Here is a 17,334-nt window from a genome sequence, read left to right on the forward strand (position 1 = left end):
ATTATCAGAGATTTACTTTTCTACTTTTCCTCCCATTCTTTGCTTATGCAAAGCAAATTATACTGTATCTAACACAATTGACTTCAACATTTGAATGAGCTCAAGCAGCTGCAGACATGTTATTTTGTACCAAGAGTTCTGATCTAGACTCCACTTTTTAGATGACTGCTGTAGAATGGGCCATGCATGCTTTTTCTAGATTTTCCTGCCAACATACCCCCATGGTAAGACTTCTAAAACCCAGTTAAGGGAAATGAGGATACTCTTTCCCTCCCTGTCCATATTGTACTGGCTGTCACTAGCTTTAATTTTCATTGAAAGCAAATGTGGTGAAAGTTTTTTCTGTATTCATTTATTCAATAGAGACATTTCCTAACTCTTAACTTCATACAGTCTGCCAAAACTAGTTCAGAGGTCACTAAAGAGCATGACTTATAAACCTGAGGGACAAGATTTATGAAGAGATACAAACACTTCCAGAATGTAAAGTAGGACATTCAGTCTATCCCATCCAAGTAGATTTTGCTGGAAAGTCATGATCTTAGTAGAAAATATCTGGATATATATCATTGTTATTAGGAACTGCTAGTCTTCTATGCTTGCAAAAATTACTACTGCATGAATACATAAGATTTTCCAGCTCTACATCCCTTATGTATAAATTAATCACTGGGGTTTGTCAGAAATAAATAAGCATTTATCTAGAAAAAAAAATTGGTTATGTCTGGTTTGATGGGTTTGGGTCATGTCCCCACACCTCTCTTCAGGCCACAGTAATTCCAGGGACCCATTGTTCCATGGTTTATTTCTCCTCCCTCCCAGAAAATRCTGCAGTTTGTACAGAAGCAGGAATGCACCACTCAGCCCCACCAGCATCACCAAAGATACCAAGCCTACCCTGAAACTTTTTCCTCAGTGGACACCTTTTCCTGATTTCTGTCACTGAGCAACTGCCAATTTTCACRAAGAATTTAGATTGCCTTAGTTTTCTAGCTCCTGTCCAGTTTTTYTGTAACTGAATAGTGGACTCAATGTGGATCTGACAGATGCATGGATGGAGTACACAACTGCTTCCATGTTGTGTCCTTAAGAAAGCAGGCTTGAGATTCTGCAGCATGGAACTGTAAAAGCTCCAACCAAGACACAAAATAAAACTCCTAGTTACACAGAAATTTAGGTGGAAAGAAAATTGTTTATTGTCGAGGCATAGAAATTGCTCCAGGTTTCATAAAATGACAAACTTTACATTTTTAAAACTAAGTTAATATATTTCATAATGGCATACCTTCAGTCTTGAGGATCAGTGAATTTTAGTGCAGTGGGACTAAAAAGAACATGTAATTAGGTTCTCARGAACAAAAAGTTTTYCTCTATTACCACAGTATCCAATCTCTTTAAAATAAACATCTCTTTTCCTCCTCAGCTTTTAGGAGATGAAGCTTTGCATTTGAGCGTGTGTGCACATGAGTGTGTGTGTTTATATGTATGCTTGTGTATATGTAAAGACCTTGGGAAGAGGCAGATCAAAAGAGAGCTTATTTATAAATCTTGTTCTGTATGCTGTGGGAGCAAATTACAAAGTAGGAGTAAGTCCTCTGTGTGAAAAAGTTCTGTTGCTCCTGCCCTGGAACCCTCTCTCATTTGYCAAGGGTTTTACAGCCACAGGTAAAAGCATTTAGAGGGGTATCATGACAGTCAGGTGCTTAAATCCCGTTTCACAGAAAGCTTTGATTATCAGGACAGACTTTGAAATCAAACTCTGCATTCAGTGCATAGCCGGCTGAACTCAAGGGCAAACTTATCACCATGACCTGTTGCTAAATACATAGGACTGCTGTGTTTTACAACTGCCTGGGTTTTTATAACATGGAGCTTTGTCCCTGAGGATGAGTTGCAGCAATGAAATATGAAGGTCAGTGATGTAAATATTGTTGTGGTCAGGACTGAGGTTGATAACAAAGGACACAAGGTACAGCTCGTTATGGAAAGAACATTTTTGTTATGGGCAGACTGAAGTAAAAGGGAATCCCAGTGCTCCCACTATTTGACACAGGTGCTCTGTTGGGAAGTGCTCCCCTTTTCCTCAAGGCAAAAATCAAGTCCCACTTAAGTTTACTGTCATCCAGATGCTAAATCAATGTCAGACAAGTGCTAATTTTGGTGGGCCATTTAGGATTCAGCATAGTCCAGGTAACTAATTCTGCTTCATCTGGATGCTAATCTTGACAGTGCATTGAGAATTCAGGAAAAAGCTAGCATTGTTCCATTTTCATGTGTTCAGATGGGAAAACTRAATTGTAACTTTTCGGGTGTGATGCAGTTTTTTAGATTGAGAAATTGTTGAAATTATCCTTATTAAAAGAACTTGAGCTATTTCAGAACATTGTTTCAGCTCTGAGGATGACAATATACAAGGTAGCAGGGAAGTGGCAATGGAGAGACTGCAGACATATTCTGTCTTTTGACAAAATTAAAACACAGAACATAGCAGTGTGTCTTACTGTGTATAGTTTATGAAAGACCTTGTAAGTCTTGATTCACAGGTGCCAGGTGCCATTAGACAGAATGGGTTTTTTTATTTCTCATGAAAATTTTTAGGTAGAAGGCAGTAGTTTGTAGAAAGACTTCTACAGAGCAAYTGTGTCTTGGGCACTGTTTGGATTATTGTTCACATGAGGATGTGTAACATACTCACATATATCAATGAATCATGCTATTTAGGAATAGTTATAGCTAAAGCAGAAGTAATCTCAGATAATCTCACATTTGAGGGATTTTTTWAAATGCAGTTGTACTGTGCATGAATTTGTGTATATCAAGTGAACAATTAATAGTGCAAACACTTGTTTTGTGCAAATGGAAATGTGTTTATGAGTGCAAGCAGATACACTTTTAAATTTTAAAGCTCATACACTYCTTAGAACCGGCTTGCACTTCTTCATGGTGAGTTTTTTTGGTGCTTACAGCTGAAAAAATGCAGATCATTGCTCTTTGCCCACCTACAGCCAGTATACAACTCCAAATMTTTTCAAAACACACATTAAAAAATACCATTTTATGAAGGCTGGTTTYTATAGGCCTTGGTCATAATAACTTCCCACCCCAATATTTGCTTAAAATGGACTAAAGTACATACATTTGCTTGTATGTACTTGAAAGCAGGATGCTGGGTGTKACCAGACAACTTTAAATAATTTTTTTCAGTGACGTCCAATTTAAAGCTTTTCAGATATATGTTTTAAATAACAGATTAAAAGTAACAAATATCTGTTTTACATATATTATTAGTTCATGCTTATRTGGTATTATCCATCAATATGATGAATAAGCACTTATTCCCTATAAAATTCCTTACTCTAGTAATGTATCTAAATATATTTAATTTGAAAATTGGAAGTCTTTGTAACAGTTCTTGACTATTGGAAGCCATGTTCTTATTCAGAGCTCAGTGCAATGCAGGCTGCCTGGAACCCTCAATAGTGCATCCAAAGTTCTTCCTCARTATGTTAAACTTAAGATGTCTCTAAAATCAACCTCTACTTAAAAGTCATAAAATAGTATGCATCTGATTTCCTCCCTCCAGGGACTGATGAGTCAGCTTAGACATTTTKGGAAGATGGGTTCCCAACTGAGCTGTTGTAACCTCTGGCAGATATCATGAGCAGACAACAGACCGCCTACGGTTCCATCTAGAATGATCTGAAAAAGAATTTTTAAAAAAATCTTGCTTATTTGAGCATATTCATGTTTTGAAACAATCCAGCATTTCATAAGACCAAAGCAGTAGGTTAAAGTTTGGATATGATCAGTTCCTGGTTTAGGTAAATATCTAACTAGATAACACAGGATTATTCACAAATATTTGAGCACGTGAATCATGAATGAAGCCTATGACCCTCCATGTCAATAAAGGCAAGCACATAAACACTAAGGAATCTGATGTCTAGGTAGGGCAATGTACCTAGCAGGAAATTGTCTCACTCTCTGCAGGGTAAACTGTCTTRAGACTCCATTACAGATGCTCAGAAAACTGTGAGAAATCCGGCATATCTTCAGCCAGCACTGGTTATGACAAAGTGGTTTTGGTGTATAATCTCTGTAGCTTTGACTCATCTGCAGAAAGCAGGTAGAGCTGACTAATAATATCAGACATATAATACCACTATCACAGTATCTGCTTAAAAATTGATGCGACCATCTGGCCATCCCTACTTACTAAGGGTTTAAAATCTCTAACAGGTGAAATGAAAGTCTGTGTTTGTCAGAATATTAAATCTGATTTTCCCCCTTATCTTTCTTGATGTGGCAACATTAAAAAAACAATTAGAGGGTTGTTTTCTTTTTCTCTGCTATAGATATTACAAGTGCCTGATGAAAAGAGTACAGAAACTCCAACAAAGAAGTTAATTGTTAACTTTTCCTTTTTCCTCGGTTTTAATTGCTATCAGGTGTGTGTGTGTTAGCTTTAYGGTTTAGAATTCTTAAAAACTGATAACAATTTGAATTAAATTGACAAGAAATGCTTAACAAAGTAGCAGCTTTTCAGGAGTTACTGTTGTGTTGCTGAACAACAGTTCCTTTGAGAACTTTAAAAGTACCTTACTGCAAAGTAGAAAGCTCTTGTAGTATTTTAAATCTTGATAAACTCCAGCAGATGAGATGAAGCTTAGATGGGAAGCACATGTATAGTGGACCAGAAAATGTTTCAAAATAAAACATCTTCCATTTCTGCAAGTGCATTTGCATTTGCATTTCTGTGGTATACCGTTTGGCTCTCAGACCAACAAAYTACTCTCAGACCAACAAGCTATCTGGAGACTGCTGGCTCTCAATACCAGTACTCTCCAAAATCCTTGCAATTCTTTGTGGGTTCATATGGGATACACTCTTATGTCTTGGCACACTGTGATTTTCTCTTAAGGTCTATGGCTATGTATGGAGGGACTTGGGACTCACCTAGTCCTGGGYTCCAGAATCTTTGAATTCATTCTAATAGCTTCTAACAGAAAATTCCACAGAGGACACCTCAATCAAAAGAGAGGATCCCTCAATCAGGATGAAATTAGAAGATTTCAGATCAGTGAGGTGCAGTATATGGAGTAATGCATAAAACTTATTTTTGCCTAGTGACACTCCCATGTACCTCCCATGTACTTTACTTGTTTGAACTTTGGTCAGCCTAGAAGTTTAGTGTTTAGTCTAAATTAATTTCCTCAGCTCACTTTATTATAGTCAGAGAGAAAAAATAAATACTTTCCAAAGAGCTATTGATCCCATCCACTCTCAAAACCTTTTTAAACATGAATTGTTCTGTTTCTCTCCACTTAGATTTACAGAACAATTTGTTGGTAAAAATATTCAAACTGTAACGGGTGAAATGTGACCTGATAAAAATATCAGACACAGCCAGGTTTGTTTTTTTTTAGTGTACTTTATGATCTCTACTTGGAAGTAAAGCAATTCAACTAAGAATTTAAAAAATATTGSAATAAATGTCTATACTGAACTTGTAAAATCTTACAAATTGCTCTACTGCCTTATGTTCTATACGTTGTCTGTATAGAACATTAACACGCTGTAGATTAAGAGTTTTCTGTAAAAGATGCTTACAACAAAGCGTTGCAAATATACAGAATCACTTCAAAATCCATAATGCTTCACTTATTATATATATTATATTTGCTTTCTTCTTCAKTCTCAAGCACTAAAGGTAATTATTATAATGATAATTTTTCATGTATTTTTCTGTGTCATGAAATACATAGCATCATCTAGGCAACTGTGTGAGTTCAGTTTAATAAGAAAGAAATTGCTTTTAGTAATTTTAATTTTTTTTATTAAGAAAACTATGTGGGGCGGGAGGTTGAGACAAAACAAACGGAATGGAATGAAATAAAATTAAGGCATATTTTGTAAATTCTTGTATTTCTGGTAAAGAAACAGTCCCTGAGGACTCATGTTTCTACACATTTATATACTATTAAGGAGAGGTAATCTCCAAAATGGAGTTACATCAATAAAAAGATGAAATTCACATACATGCTTAAATGAAAATGAAAGCATGAAAATTAAAATATTTAAACAAGTGCTCTTAAATATATAGGATCTGTTCTCTTGCATCCAAATAGACATTTCTATGCTGATATTTAAAACTGGCCTCATCATGTTCAAAACCCATAAGGTCTATTTTTCTTCCATTTTACAAATGGGAGTTCCAGGGACAGTCATGAGTGAGATTGAATGTCTGAAGGTAAGGAGTGACTTGGATACCAGTAACTGAAATGTATGCAAATTAAATTCTTCTGCTCTCAGAAGAGATTGAGATAAGCAGGAAATGCTAGAAGCCATTAAAAAAAAACACTTGAAAGGGATTGTTAGAACTGTTGTCATGAGCTAGGCATAAATGAGGTACAGATGCATAGGGACAGGACCAGAAAAAACACACCTCACACATTTTAGAATCTGTTTGCCGGCTGCTATCTGAATATTTGTATCAGAAGCCTCTTCAAATCAAAATAACTATTTATCTTGTATATCTGTGTTCSTACACTGCTTTGACATTTCCTTTACCCTGTTCTTTTTTTCCCCTAAAAGAAGAAAGAGTTCTTATCATTAGTAATTCTGGGAAGGAGTCAAGTTCTATTCAAAATTGTCAAGTTACCAGAAACTGTGAAGTTTTGGCTCATCTTTGGCCCAGTATAAAGGGATTATAAAGCTATTGGAGTGTACCAGGAGAAAGACAACCAAGGACTTTGAGGGGAAGCCACATTAGGACCAGCTGAGGTCACTTGACTTCTTGTTCCTGGAGAAGAGGGGACTGAGGAGAGACCTTGTTGGGGTCTCTGACTTCTTCATGAGGGGAAGCAGAAGGGCAGACACTGATCTCTTCTTTGTGGTGACAGTGAGAGGATCAAAGGGAATGGCCTGAAGCTGTGTCAGGGGAGGTTTTAGGTTGGGTGTAGAAAAAGGTTCTTCACCCAGAGGGTGGTTGGGCACTGCAACAGACGCCCTGGGGAAGTGGTCAGAGCACCAAGTTTGAGTCCAAGAAGCATTTGGACAATGCTTTCAGGCCTTGTGGTATGACTTTTGGGGTGTACAGTGCAGGGGCAGGAGCTAGTCTCAATGATCCTGAAGTGTCCCTTCCAGCTCAGGATATTCTGTAATTCTGTGATAAAAGAGGGAAAATATTGTTTCCTTCAGGAAACAGTACTTACAGCCATTACTGTTCATTACTAGATTCTTAATAGTTGTTGAAAAGAAGATTTATAATATAAGGACAGTATGTTACCTAGCTGCAGAGGGAAACTAATCCTGTGAGCAGCAAYTCAAAGTTGCCTGATGCAGTCCATCTATTGGGAAATCACACATAATTGGCAGCTCCTGTATCACTTTATCCACTGTAGCAGTTTGACACAAGCAGTGAATTTGCCCCAGAAATATGTCTTTTTGCTAAGATAGGAGAGCTTTGAAGTCTTAACAACTGTTCCTCCCTTGCTTTCTGCAAATGTGTCCAGAGCCCTGTTGTGAGCAGTATTAACAGAAGTGTTAAGTCATTAGCGTCTTATATCTTGTTTTAATGGCATTTTTCTCTTGAGGAATGTACATTTTTGTTATGGTGAAGAAAGCAGGCAAAACTGGTGTGTAAATGTTGTCCTGAAGATTTCCTAGTTGAGGTAGTTGTTACAGCTGATCAAAAATCAGTGTTTTAAATGAAGTTATCCATGACATAGTAAATATCTTAGTAAACACATGCTCTGGGGTATTAGTAACAAGCTAGGCACTGATGTGAATGGATTCATCCTTCACTTAAAGTAAAACCAGTATCTCAACATCTCTAGTCATTTCTACTGAAACATACTGAAAAAAAAGCATTTAGATAATGCTTGATAGTATTAACATTCCTTAAACCTCAAATTTTGTCAAGAGTATTCCATTGCTAGAAATGTGTGTCAGATACTTGACCTRGAAAAATGTTACATTTTAATAGTAGTAAGTCAAAATACTGAAAGGAATTACTCTATGGTAATTCTATCTTAAAAAGGGGTATCTGTATCAGATAAAAGTTAAAGTCAGAAAAAAAAAATCAAATTTTTATTAATTTAAGCAAATACCCTGAAAGGATTACAGCATTTCCAGGAAAGCTTATGCTTACCAGAGCCAGTGCTGCTCACTTGAGTTAGTTCTTCATCATCTTCATCATCACTATCACAGTTAAATGGCTGAAAAGCTGTTTCTAACTCTGTATCCACTTGATGAGCATCTGGCTCTTGCTCAGCAAAGCTTCGCAATGCCACAAGGCGATGATGTATTGCAGCATACAGGTGTTCAGTGTCTTTTGAGCTTGCCTGCAGAACATAAAATGCATACTGTCCAAACCATGAGAAAAATCTCTCTTTTTAAAATCTAATTAAAAAAACAAWAGAGGTGTATTTTGTCCTTTTTAATCAGAGCAATCAATTTAAGATTCACACTTTATAATTAACATCCAAAATAATGTCAAGTTTCTTTATACAGTCTGAGTTTTATGATATGTAGCTGTTGATTATTTTCTATATATTTACAAGAAACATAAGCTTAAAAATTATTGTCCCTGAAGAATAGCTCAGTTTCTATGGAGTACTTGGCATTCCAGATGATTCCTGGGTATGATTCTAGAAGGAAGAACGCACTGACATGTTAATATACACAGTCACCAGTTGGATACTTKTAGGGGTGGATACCAGGCTCTTCAGTGACTGCAGAAGCAGACTSCTGCAACCCTTGGTACACCCATACAGCTGTCATGTATCGTGGTTTCCTCATACCTGTCTGTTTTTACTGCCCAGTAATGCCCATAGTTTACAGAATGTAAATTCTACATATGAGAAAAACTGTGCAGCACAGCTGGAAATGAGGATATTTAYAATTCTCACATGCAGACCTGCAGTCCAGCACAGCCATAATTAAATCAATCCCTCCTAGGAAGTGACAGACTTACAGTACTTGCATGTATGTACAGTGCCTTGTGCTTTGCTTGTGTATGACATGGGACACTTCCTGGAAATGGTGATTTATTATTCTTTCCCAGCAAGCTGAATCCTTCCTAGRATGGTCTACTAGGGAAACTGTAAACATCCTTAAACTCATGTTATATACTTGCTTTCCAACCTAGGACGTAAGTGCTATTTATTTGCAAGTAAGTCCACCACATTTCCGGGCATATGTGCTATTTATTTGCAAATAAGTCTACCACATTTCCACTTCAAATTTACCCCTTGCTGGAGAAAACCAGGGTTCCCAAGACAATTGTTTTACATAAGGCGATATTGAAAGTCTCTGTTCTTCCCAGCTAAGGAGTGGAGGGCCTGCACTGGATTTATTGCAMGTGCTGTGTTGACAACCATGGCAGAAAGCTACTGCCTTTTACCAGATTAACTTACAAAATTGTARCTACCTGTGAAGAAATTATCACTGTATTGTTTCCATTTAAAAAAAAACCAGCATTTTCTGCATATTACTGGCATGATACCCATTCCACAGGTGGTATGTGAACCAGAGTCTGGAAATGTCTCTCTTAAGGCCATATCACATCATCACACCTGGCTTTTTGAAATACTATTCGAATACATTCCATAATAACAGACATGGAACATCTAAGCTGGGCATAGTCTGACAGAACATGAAGACCTTTTGCTAAAACTAATCTCAGCAACTCTTCAGAATTCTAGAGGAAGTGGGGATTTGGGTGGAGCTTTTATCTCCTACTTACCTGAGTTAAAAATACTTGAACAGAGTGGTCCTCTTGATCTGTTGCTGTGAAGCACAGGCTCTTTCTGTTTGCTCTTTTTATAACCATTTGTTCCCAGAGTCGGGTGTTGAGAATCAGTCTCAAGCTACCTTGATTTCGCATAACTAAAAAAAGGGAAGTTAAYACGCTAAGATATTCTGCAGCAGTTTTCTCTAATATTGATGTACATTTAATGTTTGCACCATTTATTCTTTTTAATTTGGTCTGAACCCCTGATGTAGTGATTTTTTTTTTTTAAATAGCCAGATATATTAGTTTTTTTCAGTGTGTCTGGTACACAAATGCAACAATCTGCTGAAACTGTGCAATACAATACAAAAAAAAATGATAGCACAGTAAAAACAACATTCCAAGAATGTCTTGAAACAGTGGCGCTGGAAAAGCAGAATCAATGAAGAGTGAACTGTCAGACTGGTGACAGAGCTGAAGACACAATGCAGCAGAAGTACACAGAACCTAACATTGTATGTGAGCCTAGTTCCTCAGTCTGTAACACAGAGAATTTTATCAGGTAAAAAGATTCTCAGCAACCTGACTTAAATTAAAAAAGCTTTTCAGATTTAAATGTTCTAAAATAAATTTACTCTGGCCAACCATAGAACAAGTCATTTGATGTTTTCTGTATGGGGTATTTCATTATTTAATTCTTACTTAGCCTTGACTGCAACATTCCATGTTTATTGCTAGAAGTGTCATTAAGTCTCAGGGATCCTCTGCCTCTTTCAGTCCAGGTTAAAGAAAGCTTATTAAATATGAAGAGCTTGCAGTTAATCTGAAAGAGAAATATTTGCTGAAAACTGCCAGCCATGCTACTTTTATTGGCTCTAAAACTTTATGGTTATAAAACTTTTGTTATGGCTGTTAATACATCCATATGCATGTGTACAAAGGTAAATATAAAAATACATCACCATTATTACTTAAAATGAAATGGCRCCTAGATGTGTCCTAAACCCTTTTCTCATCACAGAAAGCATTGAGTAGTTTACTTTTTCAATTATTTCATCTTCATTAGCTCTTCATCTATGCTATCCACCAGCACAGCTGAATTTTTTGCAAAAGTTGTACTGTCKTATTTCCTCACTCTCTACAAACATTATGCAGCCCAGGACACCAGTGCCACTAGTAGAAGAGTACTGCTTCAAAGAGAGTAAAACTTTTGTGTCCTGGCAAGACAGAAGAATTAATCAAAGATAAAATAAGGTTAAGATTTTTTAAACCATATGTATAATTGCTATTTTCTGAGAAAATAATGCTWTGAAGATGAAGAATAGCAAGAAATGCCCTGCCAGGTTGGAAACATAATTTTTAGCTGAACATAATATTTTAGCTGAACTATAAAATTAATTATTTTAACAACACATTGCTTTTTTTCCCCCAGTAAAGATTTTTCATAAAACCTATCTTTACTCAAATCACTTCCAATTCTAAGGTTTTGGTTATAGCTGGTATACTATGTAGATGCTTATAAATTCAGAAATAGTCACTTACTGAAAGGGACTATAAAATGGAAAAATATAATATGAAAAAGAAAATACCAATCTACAGAAAAAATTGATTAGCTGAAGCCTAGCTTAAAAATAGCAAACATTTAAAATATAAACTGAAATTATTTTCAGATTACTGCATCTGTAGTAGATCTAGATGTTCTTTTCGACAACAAAACTGCTCACCATCAAGGTTTTATATCAAGGAAATACACACCTGCAATACATTGTGTTCTGCTTCTTCTCCAGTTATAACTTCAACTTTATCTAACAGGATTTTCTCCTCTGGCTTGGAAATACAAGCAGCTGCTGATTCAATTAGTGTTGCATTATTCCCCAACAAAGCTTTTTCTGTAGGGAAAGAAAAAGAAATTCTTTCTGTACAGGGAATATTTTTAGGATAAAAAAATTAGCACACATGATGGCCTGTGACATCAGTAATACCTACGGTATCTGCTGTTTTTWAGTGTTTATTAATAAATTTTTGGACAAAGCAATAAACAGAAGAGGAAAAGGAAAAGGCAGGAATACAAAATGCCTCACTATACAGGCTCATGCAAATTGAACAGGGCTGTCTGCAKTTGCAAACGTTTGTCCCAAGGGACRAACAGAAACAAGCAGAAACAAGACCTAGCTATTTAGAAGCTGATTTTCCAAATTAAACTCATCTGTCATACTGTTGTGCAGATTACTACATATCCCAATATTCAGAATAATAACATATAGGATGAATATTTAACAGGAACACAGAAGAATAAGATTTGAAAGGAACACAGAAGAACAAGATTTGAAAGGAACAACATTATTGTATATTTGCATCTATACACATGTTCTAAAGGCTTTGTTTTTATGATTTTTTACTTGTAAGAATGCTTAGACAAATCAGAGGATCTAATACATCTGTAGCAAAAAGCAGTGCAAAAAAAAAAAGAGAAGGGCTCACAAAGGGGCCTGTTGGGGATTCCCTCACAGCCTAGGTTTACATGGCTTGCCTAGTACAAAATCTCACACCAAAGTCACAAACAAGCCCCAAAATCTGTCTGTATAGAACTTTCAGTTCCACAATCAAGAACCAAAATATCAAAATASTGTATATGAGCAGTTGCAAAATGCAAGCAGCAGAGAGTCTAAAACTGTAGCTCAAAAATGGGGTCCAAAAGGCATTCATAAAGATTGCTGCATATTTTTTTTTCAAACAGTAAATAATAATCTGTCTTAAATAATAACAATCTGTAAAACTTCATCCTTTCTTGAGGAATTTAGATCATGYTTTCTGAAGCTAGTCCAGTTGATGTGTCATAAACCAAATTGTGGCTGCTTTCTGAACAGAGATTTTGGCACATACTCTAAGTGTACTCATGACTGGATMGCTTGAGAACAGATGACAATTATTGACCACCACTCATTTGACACCCTCTAAAATACAGTGAAACATAATAATGAAGCTAACTGTGCCTGTKTGCTGAGTATGCTTACTTGTTCGTGGCCCAACATGAGAAGATCCTAGGGACATGGATGTTATTTCTCCTTTTTGTAAATCAGCTTCATTACACAGCTTGGGATGTTTCTCAGGACTCTGGAAAAACATGGGGGAAATAAGAATTACTATTTAAATTTTTATTTAAATAAAAACAGAACATTGAATAATTKAATGCATGCTAGGTGGAAGATTAGCAACTTTAATCGCTTCAGAGTAAAAACTAGCCCAGATGATACAATTTCAGTCTCTAGAGGAAGTAATGTTATTACCATAAACTCAGTACATCATTCTCCCACCATGAAGAATGGCCTCCTTATATGGATCCTGCACTAGGATTTAAATCCACTGAAGAACTTAACTGTTAAGGTATCAGTTTACTTCCAGTTCAAGCCCATAGCTCCCAGAAGAGTGGTTTAAAACCATCAGACACCACAAACAACCTCAGAGGACTTAAAAATTTCCATCACATTCTGGTTTTGCAGATAAATTTTCTTAGGCATGTCTAAATAAATGCTTGTGGCTTCTGACAATGCTCAGTGGCTCAACTCATACCTTATAAATAAATCTTGGCCAGAAGTCATAACCCAAACCCACGGTTGCCAAGCTATTTTAACTGGCAGGTAAGCTTTCTGTTTTCATCCTACTTCTGTTGAAAACTGAATTTCAATTCCATTTTCAACGGTGCAGTCCTCAGCTTGGGAACCACCTTTTCATCCTGGTGTCTTTCAGGACTTTGCCCATTAAGCTGCCTCACAAGCATGGCACGTATGCTTTAACATGGACACTGTCTAGGGTGGGTGTCCAATTTTCCCCTCATACTTATTTTTCATAGAATCACAGAATGGCTTGGGTTGAAAGGGACTTTCAAGATTATCTGGTTCCAACTGCTCTGCCATGGGCAGGTATACCTTTCACTAGACCAGTTGCTCAGAGACCCATCCAGCCTGGCCTTGAACACCTCCACGGATGGGGTATCCACAGCATCTCTAGGCACATGTTCCAATGGTCTCACCAACCTCAAAGAGAATAATTTCTTCCTAATATTGAATTTTAACCTACTCTCCTTCAGTTTGAAACCATTCCCCTTGTTGTGTCACTCCATGTTCCTGTGAACAGTGTCTCTCCAGCTTTCTTCAGTTATGCTATCTCTTCRCAGTTATCATGATGGACATCATTAGACCAGTAGGGACCACATTCTTTTATCTTACATTGTGCCTGTTCCACTTTACATGGAATATATAGAAAACTCTCTTCCAAGTGAAAAATGAGCTAACCAGAAGCGCAAATTGGTAGAACCAGTCTAAGGTGGTGAAGGCAAGAATGTCCACCTCTCCAGCAGCACATTCTTAAATATTTTCTCCTCAAGAGTCATTGGAATCATATTTACTCCCATCTTTAAAAGAAGGAAGACCTAAAAAGAGTAAATAAAAAAAAAATTACACTCTTCAGTACACTAACCTTGATAAAAAGTTTGCCAGCGTCTGCAGATCGGACCAAAACTCTTTCAACCATGTTTTCCCCAAACACGAAATCAGATTTGCTGCTCTTTTGTTCACTTCTTTCTTCGAGCTTCTGACTTCTGTGGAAACAAAACAACATAAGAATGTGATTTAGAACTATTTAAAGCCTTTTAGAAGTTCACCATACCTATCATTAGAGAAAAACAAACAAAAAAATCACCTAAGTAATCAGACAAATTCTTTAAGAGAATCTGAGAATATACTTTATGCAATGTTTCATAAAAGGAACAGACAGTACCAYGCTGTATTTCTTTAAGATTATTGAGGACATTCCTTAAATCAAAGAGCAAGCAGCATAACAACATGCCACTTCCTCCTCAGGGAAATGTCTTACTGCAAAAACTTTAATGAGTCACTTTTGTTTCGCAGTTTCCTTTTGYTCGTCCAAAGACTACCAACGATTAACACTTATATTCTCGTGCTGGTGCAGSTCTGGTACCTGTAGAATAATGCACACCCCAGGGCCTTACAGGCACTCCACTGTCATCCTCCTCACATTTGGAAGGGCAGGAAGGCAGTTCATTCAAATACGCACACAAATACTGAAAAAATGTAAAGGTGTGATAGCACATGGCTTAAGATGAAGTGAAACTAAACCAGGAGAGAAAAGTATTTCAATTTTTCAATTACCTGTTTCATAGTTACACTTCAAATGAGAAGAGAATTAAATACTTGCAGTCCTTTGGTACTGGCCAAATATAGTTTGAAGATTTCATTCAAGAATTCTCTGTTATAAGTAGAACTGTGATTTGACCTGCTAATTACAGAGCCACTTTAAATTAACAGGGTTCATATTTTGTAAAAGTCACTAGAAAAAAAAGTCCTTGTGAAAGTTGTTCCTGCTGCTGATTTGGTTTCAGTTTTGGTTTTGGTTTGTTTGAGGTTTTTTCATGAAAGAGTTATAGGTTTTTTTATGATTTCTGTAGAGCTTAATCCTGCATGTCTTGCTAGCACAGGCAAAACCATCCAAGTTCTTTTCACTTTCTGTACCAAAAGGATGACCTGGCAGGAAGGCAGCCAGATACTGCATCACAAACCGCATACTTCAGCACCACTTCTACTTTCCTTTCACAGTATTTACCACCCTTGGGAAGGCTTAACATAACTTATGTCATGCAAAGGATATTCCTGTTAATTACCTGGGTTTGTTGGCAGAACTTTGATGACTGTTTCTAAAATGTAGTTTCTCTGTTCACAATTAATGTGTGCTCTTCAAGGATGAAGGGCTTAACAAGTAGTACCTATCTCAATTTTTCTCAATTACTTAATGAGAAAAGTATTCTTTAACATTTTCATGCTTCATGTGCTGCTAAGACTAAGAGCAAAAAAGAGACATCAGAAAATACTTGTCTCTTCATCTTTAAAAGCTTCTATGCATGTTCCAGGCCACRAACGGGGAATCTGAAGTGTGTTAATGATTTTTTCATCCATAAACACATCCCTCACTGATGTGAAATTTACTGAATAAATTCACTGATAAAATTTACTGAATTGTGATCAATTGCCATGCTGACCTTTCCTCTGCTACTTCTAGGTTGCTCCAATARCAATTTCTTTAACACAGCACATCAAAAGAGCTAAAAAACAGGAACTAGAGGCTWATTTCCAAGAAAAAGTGGGGAGAATAATTTTGATTATTTTCAGAAATGTAAGAAAAATTAATCAGTGCAGGTTCTTTCTTTTAAGAGAAAGTTGACTGGAAGTGCCAGCCTTAAAATGTTACTAAAATTTTAACAGTCTTACATTGCTGCATGGCAAGAATAAAGTGCACCAGGGATGGCATTGTCATGGATATGCAAAACACAGTCACTGKTATCAGGGTATGATCATAACAAGGAGCTGTGCGAGGAGTAATGTGGATAAGGTAGGGGTACAGGATTATGGAATGGGAATAGATTCAGGTAGTGCCCTTCTCAGAGTGTCCAGAAAGGTCTGAGTAGTTGCCACTCCAGTGCTGGCCTTGAACCTGTCCAGTTTTCCAAGTAAATCCTTATGCAAATTTGGATATTGTGACTGCAAGCCTGTGTTTTCTCACTGTTGTATTTCTGTCACTTATGACACTTACGACACAAGTGTTCCAAGTTTTTAATCAGAATTAAGAAACTGGAAATTTCTCCTTTTCATTTCATTACTACAGCCAGCCCAGGAAATGAAACTTAGTGGTTTTCTGGAACATGGRCATCTGCAGCTACTGCAAAGGGACAAGAAGATATTTTCACTTGTCTTTCCACAGAAACATATGATGAAGAGAGGAAGTAGTKGAAGAGGAAGGAAAGTGGGAGAGATGTCTGTAAGCAAAGCAGTCCCTGTCTCTGCATTTGATTTTATAAATAAATGTCAACAGTTACGCCTTGACTGAAAATTAAACACAAACCTAAAATGTTGTTTTCTTAGCAATGAGCAGGTCTGGCTGCAGTGTTCACTACTGTTCAGCACATATGCCAATTTAAGTAAAGTTATTTGTTTATTATTTATGAAAAAACAGCTGTGCTGGAAATACTTTACCRAAGTATTTTAAAGCATCAGTCCTTAATATGGATCAGAAGAACAGCACTTATATCCTCCTGCAATCTCAGAAGAGCAGTAAGCACCTGGTTGTATTTAAATAGGTTTTCAACTGTGAAAGAAACCGGTGTTTACTGCAATTGCAATATACAGGATTAGTATAGTGATATAAAGAATTCAGGAGGAACAAGCACCCCAAGCAGGGTGTTTGTGGCAAAAAAAGAAAAAAAAGGGTTAAAAATACTATAAGCACCTTTAAATTTAGGTTAACTTTTTGCCACTGAGACACTGCACTGCTCTTCTGTTTGCTTCACAAGAGAAAGTCACTCACCAGTCTTTTCCTAGATATTTTGCACGTGACAGAAGGTAAATAAATTTGAAGTATCAATACCAACTGATTTAGCTTTTCCAATATGCACATTACCATCATTCTGATTCTGCTAAAAATCCAGTGTGGCTAAATGTTGTCTTCACAGGACATCATCACASTGTTGTTTGTAGTAGAAAAGGCAGGTTCTTCCAAAATCAAAGTGAGCATCTGCCCTCCAATGATGC

General features: G+C 36.7%; 1 protein-coding gene across 1 annotated transcript in view; it reads right to left on the bottom strand.

Moving 5' to 3' along the window:
- Window positions 1-904: 904 nt before the first annotated feature.
- The window catches only part of RANBP3L (RAN binding protein 3 like), a 32,283-nt gene continuing 15,853 nt past the window's right edge, over window positions 905-17,334 (bottom strand). Inside the window, exons 10-16 of the mRNA XM_057364648.1 lie at window positions 14,213-14,333; window positions 12,751-12,850; window positions 11,492-11,625; window positions 10,439-10,559; window positions 9,749-9,891; window positions 8,153-8,345; window positions 905-3,699 (exon numbers count right to left, since the gene is read on the bottom strand). Of these exons, the coding sequence (XP_057220631.1) occupies window positions 3,656-3,699; window positions 8,153-8,345; window positions 9,749-9,891; window positions 10,439-10,559; window positions 11,492-11,625; window positions 12,751-12,850; window positions 14,213-14,333 (856 nt within the window). The 3' untranslated portion in view covers window positions 905-3,655. The remainder of the gene's footprint in view (window positions 3,700-8,152; window positions 8,346-9,748; window positions 9,892-10,438; window positions 10,560-11,491; window positions 11,626-12,750; window positions 12,851-14,212; window positions 14,334-17,334) is intronic.

This window comes from Malurus melanocephalus, unplaced genomic scaffold (genome assembly GCF_030028575.1).
Source record: "Malurus melanocephalus ecotype Western Australia unplaced genomic scaffold, MMel_1.1 scaffold_41, whole genome shotgun sequence".
NCBI lineage: Eukaryota > Metazoa > Chordata > Aves > Passeriformes > Maluridae > Malurus > Malurus melanocephalus.